The sequence below is a fragment of the Dreissena polymorpha genome, chromosome 4, assembly GCF_020536995.1.
Source record: "Dreissena polymorpha isolate Duluth1 chromosome 4, UMN_Dpol_1.0, whole genome shotgun sequence".
Taxonomy (NCBI): domain Eukaryota; kingdom Metazoa; phylum Mollusca; class Bivalvia; order Myida; family Dreissenidae; genus Dreissena; species Dreissena polymorpha.
In genome coordinates, this window is record NC_068358.1 from 54,122,385 (window position 1) to 54,133,264 (window position 10,880).

At 35.2% G+C, this 10,880-nt stretch overlaps 1 protein-coding gene across 1 annotated transcript; it reads right to left on the reverse strand.

Moving 5' to 3' along the window:
* Positions 1-788: 788 nt before the first annotated feature.
* Positions 789-3,848, reverse strand: LOC127879503 (uncharacterized). Its single transcript, XM_052426366.1, has 3 exons — positions 3,468-3,848; positions 2,981-3,193; positions 789-2,387 (listed from the first exon to the last, which is right to left on the reverse strand). Exons 1-3 carry the CDS (start codon positions 3,769-3,771, stop codon positions 2,212-2,214), a joined length of 693 nt encoding a protein of 230 aa, XP_052282326.1. The 5' UTR covers positions 3,772-3,848; the 3' UTR covers positions 789-2,211.
* Positions 3,849-10,880: the final 7,032 nt, after the last annotated feature.

Sequence of the window (10,880 nt, forward strand, 5' to 3'; positions counted from 1 at the left end):
AACACGCTTTAAACTCTTAAATTATAATTGTATGTACTGTGTTATCTTTGCCCACATATATAAAATTGTCATGCATCGTAAATACTTCAAAAAATGTGGAAAACATCCTTAACAGTAGTAACATGGTATTTCCCTTCCATTAAAAATGCACATTAACTATAATAACATTTATACAATTGATTTAACAATGACCCTATTTAAGAGTATTCACATATAAAAACTATATTTAATCCGCAATTTTCAAACTTTTGAATAAGAACATAACGTCTTATTTTGTAAGGTGTATTAAAACATATAAAATGGAACAAACATCTCTTTTTTTACTGTCAAGAAGGGAGTTGGTATTTCACAAACGACAATGTGTAATAAGTGAAAGGACGTGAATATTTTTACAACGGTTATTCTATCAATATATGTAAGTAGTCTTGTTTCAATCGGACTGCATGGTTTATAGCTTTACTATTTTTTTCTGGAAGAAAAACAACATGATTGGTAGGTTTAAATGAAAAAAATGTTGTTAATTATTAGGTAACACTCCTGTAAATTTGTATTTAGGTTGATCTTGCGCTGTATTTAAGTGATTCAATACAAATATCATTCGTTTTCCAAAATTGTCCTAAAATCCAGAAAGTCCAGGAGACTTATTAAGCATAACTCACAACCTAACGAAGTTTTTAATTGTCTAACAATAACGAAGGCTTGAGACTGCAACTTGAGAAAATGCATAATCCATATTAGTTAAAATGATATGTTTGATATATGAACATTTTTAACCCATTCATGCCTAGCGTCCTGAAAAAAGGACATTGCAAACAGCGTAGACCCAGATGAGACGCCGCTGCGCTGTTTGCTTAAAGAAATTTCTGTAAGAAATATTCTAAATATAGAAATAAATATACTTGACATCCCTAATTTTGGAAATAAATTGATCCAACTAAGAAGGATGGGAGAGTCCACTGGGCATAAATGGGTTAAATATGTGCAGTTTATAGTTCAGCACATCAATTACAAAAATAAATGATGAAATCGAATGGCCTCGCCTGCAGCCTCGGCCTTTTAAAACACTCACGGATAAAATCCATGTAACTGGTTATTAATGAATTTTAGAAAAATCCAAATACAACGTTAACAATGGTTATGTTAATAATAAAAAGGTATGATCAATGCAATAAGCGAAGGATTGTAAATACTTAAAAAGATCAATTATCAATATAAGACCTTATATTTTATTATTATTAGTATTGTTCAGGGTAATAGGTTAATAGAAAATAATTGTGCTTTTAACTTAATTGTTCAGGAAAAAACGGTTGGATCTTTAAAAATAAATGATAGGTAGTGAATTTTAAGTATATTTGTGTTAAGGCGCTGCCTTTGTTGAGATGTTTTCGAAACAATGTCTTACTTACTTTGAAAATGAAAAAGCAAGTTAAAACACGTTTTACTTCGTATAAAAACAAATATGCAATTTACATGTGTTTTAAATATATAGCCACTAAGTTGTTTCAATACTTAAATGTTTTCAATTCATACTGTGATGTATCAAACTGATATTTACACAAACGCCACAATATGAGTGACGACGTATGCCGTCGCTGAAAATATGTTCATATTAAAAAAATGAATCGCATAAGAACATGCATATAAGTTAAATCTGACCGATTTCTGTCCAAAGGTCTTTGAATATCCTGCTCAACATTTTTACACATTAATCTTTTTACTTAAAACCAACAGACACACGTACCTTATCCTTCCTCCAGCATTTTTTCCATCATACGTACAATTATCACTCGAAAACAATGTGCATCCAAAAATCGTATCTACCTCTCCACATTCGTACACATAAACACATATATATCAATACATTTTTAACCAAAGATTTGAATGATCTAATTAATTTTTATGATAAATTGGAACTCATAACAAGGCAGAATGTAAAACCACTATGTAAACTGTCCATGATTTCTTTAGTCCAGCTTTTTGAAAAAAAGGATTAGTTTATGCTATGAGCAAATTGTATTAGTTAAAGGACAAATTATTTACGGCAAGAGATTTGTACTGAGCTAATTAGGGACTGAGCAAATTAATTTATTTCCATTAAGAAATTATCTTACTGTGAATTGCTAAGTCAGGAACACGATTTTTTTCGAAATTCCGAACCCGTACAGTTACATTTTGGAATAAAAAGAGACCTCACAAATATTCAGATATTCGTCAATGGTTTGACTGAACTTCACGTATTGCCCCTATGGTATTTGGGGCGCATTTGACTCTTCCTGGCAGATACTTGTCGGCTGGTGGGCCATAGTAGTGACCACAGAACTTTGCTTGGTTGGTCTCCAACCCCGCCTGACTGTTGGCTACCAGCACGTCTATTTCTCTATTCCTGACTTTAAAATAAACAATACGACATACGCGAAGCTAGATAAGATTGTTTGTATGCTCGAACATTATAGTATAGTAAAATTTCTCTCCTGTTGTGTAAATTTTCAATTTTTATACGAAACAGGACAGGTTTTATGTGCTTCTTATAAATATTATTATATACATACATTAAGATAGCATACTTAAGATGTAATGCGCATTTGCCCACCAAACTACAAATTACATACTGAGTTCGGTCAAATTTAAAGGAACAGTAATACTTTATATTTAAGTTTCTGTACCCATGATTTTCCGACAGGCCTTTAGAGACCTTTTATCATAACGATCGTGCCGAGCGTACAGTAAAGCAACGGTCACATAACTAACTGTGTTTCATTCATACGAAACAGGTTTTTAGATAAATTACTGTCATTTTATTTCATTTGAATATCGACTCTTTTATGTGAATTATCATTCGTATATGTTGATTAAATGTTAATCAGGTATACATTTTACTTCGACTCGTACCATAAAATCTATAATATAAGCACAAACCTTCAAGAACAGTGCATAAGTATACACTGAAAATGTTTAATCAATAATATGCAGTTAAGCTTACCATCATATTGAAGATCTGTCCGGAATAAGATATCAACATGGACCAGATTGGACATCGATTCCAACTCCACAATCAGGTAGTTTCCAAAACTCCCTTTGCTATGAAAGCATGCTAGATACGTGGTGCCGAAGAATCGGTCAATGGCGAGGGATCCAGACAGGTCGCCCATCGTGGATGACTGCCAGACATTGATACCTACAACGGCTGTCAACTCTGTAACAGAATCGAACACAATATATTTAAGTATGACAACCATTGTGTGCTAATGTTTTTTCTGTATATGTAAGATTTTTATGGACCGTGTGTTATGATAAGAAGTCTCACCTATCAGAGGAGTTAACAATCAATATGTGTTTAGTTATTGATACAATTTATTGTTTCGTTTTCTTGCATAAACTATACAATACAGTCCGTCAGAACTTTCGACTCTATGCATCCATTTAAATAACTGCAATTTCATTTAAGTTGTAAAACAGGCAACACATACCTTGTGCATTATGGTAGTATGTCCTTGACCCAGACTGTATTTCTGTTTGAGACATGGTCTCATCTGGCGAGTAGGATGAAAGGTCGCACGTTCGTAGCTCCTCATCGTAGACAGCAGACAGACACCAATGATCTTTCGTGCAATCGGCAACACAGGCGATCCGTCCTGCGTCTGTAATCCGCCTGTATGTATTCCTAAATGTTGAATTTTCCTTCATGCGATACTGAATTGTGTGCGCATTGCACATATGAGATTCATATAAGCATACGCTTATGAAACAGATTGATAGCATTGAAACCGACATCACTGTTTATATATATTCTTGTTATCAGTATAACTATCCGGATATCTGCTTCCACACCGACAGTCTTTTCTCGATAGCGGGCCTTATTCCTCGAAGCTGTGTCGATATACCCGTAATAATCTAATGTTGCCGATTTGTATATCGACTCTCTAGTTGTTCTCCAATAAGAATTGGGAACGCGTTTATAGGAGGTGCTTACTTTTGTAAAAAAGAATCTAATTGGACACATACACATTTATGCAGAATATAATTACCCAATAAAGCGCGTGGGGATCTTCGATCATTGTATGAATAAGACCGACGAACGCGGCGAATATGTTATGCCGATACAGTTTTCGCCAGGATATTGATGACATGTCAGTAGGATTTACGAACCCACAAAGAGCCGTCCCGTGGTCTTGTGGTAACACATTTATGCAAGAACTCTGGGGTCGTATGTTCGATCCCCCACTCAATCCTAATCAACTTACTCGTCTGCGCCATGAGACCGTAGCCCAATGTGAAGTGAACTAGGTGCTTCACGCAGAGACCTGAAAGACCCATTGTCGTCTCTGGAACTCGCACTATTCGCCGTTACACAAATAACAAGTCTTCATGGAGCTATTTACATATAAGAAATCACCTTGCATTAATTAGAAATCTACAACACACACGATCGCACACGTCGAGTGATAGACATACCTTAAAACAATGTAACATGGTGACACGGTTTTGTTCTCATCTTAGGTGTACAAAATGAAAACAATACTTATTGTGTAAGAGATTTAATGTTTTGGACAAGTGAAACATCTTGTAAAATGAGTCCTGTTCTTAGAAAACTTGGCATAATGCATGTGCGTAAAGTGTCGTCCCAGATTAGCCTGTGCAGTCCACACAGGCTTATCAGGGACGACACTTTCCGGTTGTATGACATTTTTCGTTTAAATGAACTTCGTTTAAATGAACTATGAATTAGCAAAAATCTAATTTAGGCGAAAAGTGTCATCCCTAATTAGCCTGTGTAGACTGCACAGGCTAATCTGGGACGAGACTTTACGTACATGCATTATGCCCAGATTTCTCAGAACGCTACTCATATAATTTCGATGCAAATAACACAATCAGACACGCTCGTAGAATGTTCACACAAATAAACAATCACACACGGACGAAAAAGTAAGATGACAATTTTCCTTAATTTTACAGGGTAATAAAACAAATCCATCTTGCTGCAGGAGATTTCGCTAAAGTGTTAAATGATTTATATAAAGAAGAAAGAAATAAGTAATTGCACGATAACAGCAGTAAACATTTGTCAATGTCTGTTGAATTTACAGACGCTGTCGTCACGGATGTTTACTACGTGAACGGAATGATAAATTCTAACTATGCTTTTTACAAAACAAAACAAAGCATTATCACTCGTGGCGATTATGTAAAAAAAGAAGTCAGTATTTCTTCTGTGTATTCATTATAGTGGGAATAAATACTGAAATTGTATGTGTTAGGTTGGCATAAAACTATAAAAAAAAATTAACATAAAAGGTACATTTTTAGCAGAGGTACTCATAATATGAAGCGGTGCTGGTGTTGACATACACACATTGAAGAGAAATACACTTACGCTTTCGTTAAAAGAAATGATCGTTTTTTTTTTTTATAGGATGTACTTTATCGACCTTTTTGACAATTACATTTTATCTTAGATAATAGCGTTCTCGAGATATCGTGACGAAACAAATGTCTTGTTACACACATTTTCATCTTGACCTTCTAATCAATATGTCTTTTCTTTTCCCTTTAACTTATCAGCATTCAAACTTTAATTCATGTAGGTTAATAAGCTAAAATATCTTTTCCGCACACATTATAGTGTGCGGAAAAGAAATGATTCATATACCGATTGACCGACCATCAGACCGACCTTCTAACCTACAGACAGATGCAAATCAACAAGCATGTAACCCTAAACTCTTTGAATATTGTCATAATGCACTTAAGATAATTAGTTTGTACTAGATAAATATAGACACCTGTCTTCCTGGTTTTGTTGAGTATGCAGTTCCTTGGTGAATCGTTAGTTTTCTTTAAAGGGTCATGCGCAATGTATATGTTTTTCAATTGCAATTGAATTAATATGGTCTTTCCAATCGCGACTATGTTTACTAAAATAAAAGCAGCAAAATATGTGTGTGTGTGTATGTTTGTGGTGTTTTGTCGAATTTGTATCCGATTCTTCGTGCAATATAGGATAATGCACTACGAACACTTTTGGTAAAGCTGTTCCACTTTGTTGTCCCCTACCGGTTTCACCGGAGGGGACTTATGGTTTTCGCTCTGTGTGTCCGTAAGTCCGTCTGTCTGTTAGTCTGTCACACTTTTCTGGATTCTGCGATAACTTATAAAGTTCTTAATATTTTTTCATGAAAGTTGCAACATGGATAGATGGCAATATGGACATTATGCACGTCATTTCATTTTGTTCCTACGTCAAAAATTCTGGTTGCTATGGTATCAAATATTAAACAATATATATATATATATATATATATATATATATATATATATATATATATATATATATATATATATATATATATATATATATATATATATATATATATATGTTTTTCTGACAATGGTGGAGCCGGTAGGGGACATATATTGCTTGTCAACATTTTTGTTAATAATTAAATATAAAGTTCGCTTAAAATATTAAATCTGAGAATGCATGGTTCTTCGGTGTATCATCTAAATCGTGTTTATTTATTATTGTTAAATATAACAGTGTTATGATTTACATGAATATTGCCGAATCCACCGAATGAGTATTCGAATGTTTAAAGCAAGTGACTGTGACTCAGTTTCGCGGATAATTTTTGGGAAATAGAAAATAGCGTTGTTCACCCATTTATTTTGAAAAACAAGGTGGTTTCATTTTGGAAATAGGGGGAAATAAGTTATAGAAATGCATACCTCATAATCACTTCTGCTTTACTTCTTTCATAGCTGCACACTCGTATTGATTCAATTTAACTGTTAACTGCCTTGATTAAAATGTAAATGATGACATACAAATTCAACAAGCTGATGTTAACTGACATATTTAATCTTTGCAACTGTCAAACATATACACCGGTACATGTTCTAGTAATTGTAAACAAATCAATGCACCCTTCGGAGAACTCTCGGCACGTGTGGAAGCTTTTTTCGTGGTTAAATGTTTTCTTAGATAAGCCTGTCTTTCTACTGTTTTTAGGTTAATCACAACTTATATGCTGGAACAGGATCATGCTCTCTAATGATGGTCCACTCAATATAATGTTCAGCATCCAATTCCTCACGTTTTAAAGAACTTGTATTTTGGTTTATTTTGAAAACAAATATGCGTCCCCACTCGACACGTGTACCCTTAAGAAGAGAGCCACCTTTGACAGAACTGAAATATTGGGGTAGATGCTCGGATAAAGCAATATCATCCCCTTACACATTTTACTGACTGTGAGCTCGGAAAATTATCCCTTTGCAAAAGAACAAAATGCAGGTTATTCGTTCACCAGTGCGTCCTTGTTTATCAATGGAGCAATGACAGTTTTTTTCATGAAAACCCTGAAGCATTTCACCGTGTTCTAATTGAGCTTTCGTTTCAGCTCCATAAAATTCGCCAAGAATTTTACCGCTACCAGACTGTTAGAGTCAGACGAAAACTGCACTGTTATGGGTTCAAATAGACGTGCTATGTTTTATAGAACGTTGCTGCTTTCCTTTGAAAACCTATGTTTTCTTAGAAATGCTAGATATGTATTCAAGCTTATGATAATCTAGTTGTTTGTCAAATATTTTTCAATATATTTTCAGATCATTTCCCTTGTATGATGCCTTGTTCTCAGATATTTAATATTATGTCTTACCTCAGCCATTCGTTCCAGGTAACATGTTTTCATAGCTTCTTAATGGCCCAGTGTACTGCCACAACAGGTGGTATTTACGGTGGCATAGAGGTGACACTCACTTCTCTTTTTTACATTGCACTTCTCTTTTTTCTATCTCGTGGCCACGACTTACTAACTGTGGCCACGGGATAGAAAAAAGAGGAGTGCACTAACTCGTGGCCACGGGATAGAAAAAAGAGGAGTGCACAACTAAATAAAAGAGGAGTGCGATTAAAAAAGAGCGGTGCAGTAAATAAAGGAAGAGTTCATTTATCAAAAGAGGAGAGAATTTTAGCTATCTCGAGATCCGACTTAGCTAACTCGTGGCCACGAGTAAGTCAGCCTATCAAATTGTTCCACATGGTAGTCAAGGGCGGACCCAGGATTTCTGGTTAGGGGGAGTGGCGCGGGATATTGAAAGATTTGCTGGTGGTTGCAGGGCAAAGCACTGCAGGGGGGTCCAGGTCCAGCCCCCCCGAAAGCACCACGATTTAATTGATTTTGAAAGCTTTTACAACCACTTGGGAAATGTTGTGTACGAAAAAGAAGTAAAATGAGTTTAAATAGGTGATTTGGATCTAGTTAAGTTTGAAACATCAAATGAATTGACTTTACTTTGGCGATTTAGTGTGTGTGTGTGTGGGGGGGGGGGGGGGTCAATGGTCAATTCAAATTTCATTTTATATTAACTGGTTCTCATTAAACCATTTTGATAATATTGTATATACTTTCAGAACGTCTAAAAAGGAAATCCCAGTGGGCATCAAACGGTGTGCGAACGTTGCTGCAACCTAATATTTAGGTCGCAACGTCGGCAACCATTACCGAACATTGCCACAACGTTGCATACAAAACATAAACCGGGCGTCCGGGTAATGTTTTGTATGCAACGTTGTGGCAACGTTATATTTTGGTCGCAACGTCGGCAACCATTACCGAACGTTGCCACAACGTTGCATACAAAACATTACCCGGACGTTTCATCAAACGTTGCAGTTTTGTTGTCACAATGGTGTATATGAAAGTTTTTTCCGACGTTTTATTCCAACGTTGCTGCAACGTTGTATTTAGGTTGCATTCAAACGTTGCAGTTAGGTTGTCACAATAATGTAAATGAAACTTTTCCCGACGTTTTTTTTCCAACGCTGCTGCAATGTTGCATTTAGGTTGCATTCAAACGTTGCAGTTTGGTTGTTACAATGGTGTATATGAAAGTTTTCCCCACGTTTTTTTTCCAACGTTGCTGCAACGTTGTATTTAGGTTGCATTCAAACGTTGCAGTTTGGTTGTCACAATGGTGTTTATGAAAGTTTTCCCGACTTTTTTTTTCCAACGTTGCTGCAACGTTGTATTTAGGTTGCATTCAAACGTTGCAGTTTGGTTGTCACAATGGTGTATATGACAGTTTTTCCGACGTTTTTTTTTCCAAACGTTGCTGCAACGTTGTATTTAGGTTGCATTCAAACGTTGTATATTTTAATTCTTTTTTTTTAAACAAAAAATAAATAAATAAACAAACTTATTACTGCCAACCGCTCTTTCGAGTATTATCGGCAGATATGCACACTGTCGAGTCCGTTTCCTAGAAAGAACCATTACATGGTGTCTAAAGAGGAGATAATTAAACGCTCCCCGAGTAGGAATCGTACATTATAATAATACAGTTCATGCATAGCATCAATAAACATATGATTTCTTGTAAATTTTAGAAATTCAATTTTTTAAATTTTACAGATCAGTTGCTTAAACTTAAAGATGCTAAAGATGAACTTTAACTCAAAATCGCAGGATAAAATATTTTGTTTAAGTTGTGTTATGCATTAAAATGGTAGAATCTAGTTTCAAAGTTTCAACAAACAATAAATAGTCAACATTTTTGTCTGAAACTTTCAATTGTCGCCGTGGTGTAGTGGATGCGGTGTTCGCCTAGCGATCGGGAGTTGGTGGCTCGATTCCCACTCGGGGAGCGTTTCATTATCTCCTCTATAGACATCAATTAATGATTCTTTCTAAGAAACGAACTCGAAAATGTCCATAACTGCCGATACGTATCGAAAAAGCAGTTGGCAGTAAATATATTTTTTTTAATTTTATATTATTTAAAAAAATAGAATTTAAAAATACTGCGTTTTAATGCGACCTTAATACAACGTTGCATCAACGTTGGGAATAAACGTCGCAGCAACGTTGGGAAAAAACGTCGGGAAAACTTTTATTTAGACCATTGGTACAACCAAACTGCAACGTTCGAATGCAACCTAAATACAACGTTGCAGCAACGTTGAATGCCCACTGGGATGCTGTTGTTATTTCGTCATTTCGTCTAAATAGGATGATAAACAGTACACATACACATATCGACATGTGCGCTAAGACACACTCTTTATAAATTTAAATGGGTTGAGTTTAGTTCAAACTTGTGATAAACAAGTTTTAACCTAATTTTGAAAAATGAGTTTCGTCTAAGATTATGCAATAGCGAACAACTTCATTGCCTTCAGCGCTTTGATTAAAATAAGTCACGTAAATATGCTTAAAGTTCCGAGGGAAATTGGGAAAATCCGTTCTTCGTCATTTCATTGCACTCATTCATTGTCTAGCGTCGTATTCAATTCTCTATTCCGGCTCGTGGATTACAACATCACGCCACGCCGGAACACCATTCACCATACACATAAACTAAAACGGTATAATGACATGCTGTCTTTTATTCATGACAAGGAAACAGTTTTTAAACAGTGAGACACACACCAAAAATACTAGACAAGACACGCGTATAGTATAAATACACGAACATGAATAAAACGGAGGCCTCTGCCTTGTTTCGGACAATGCAATTTTTTTATTAAACATAACTCGAGGCTTGGGTCTCCTTAATGTCGTAAAATGAACTAACATAAATAAAGTCAAGATTGGTCTTGTACTCTAGTAAGAAAAAAAAACAATAGTTAAGTACATATCACTTTCTGAAATGGCCAGAAGTGGGTGGAGTAATGTCAAATAATCATTCCTCATATTAGCATTCTATATTATGTTTGGAACAATATACAGAACTAAAATAACATATACTTCAGTGATACATGAACCAGTTCCAATGAAATCTTTCAAAAAGAGTAAAAAATCACATGTTTTCACCTTATAAACCACGTTTTTCTTGGGCTTTGTAAGTCCTTATTTTCTTATTTTGTTCATTAATCC

Coding starts and splice junctions, on each gene's coding strand:
- LOC127879503 (XM_052426366.1), bottom strand. CDS start 3,771: ATGTCGGTTTCAATGCTATCAATCTGTTTCATAAGCGTATGCTTATAT. Junction 3,194..3,467: donor ATACTACCATAATGCACAAG/GTATGTGTTGCC, acceptor ATTCTGTTACAG/AGTTGACAGCCGTTGTAGGT. Junction 2,388..2,980: donor GACAGATCTTCAATATGATG/GTAAGCTTAACT, acceptor TTTATTTTAAAG/TCAGGAATAGAGAAATAGAC.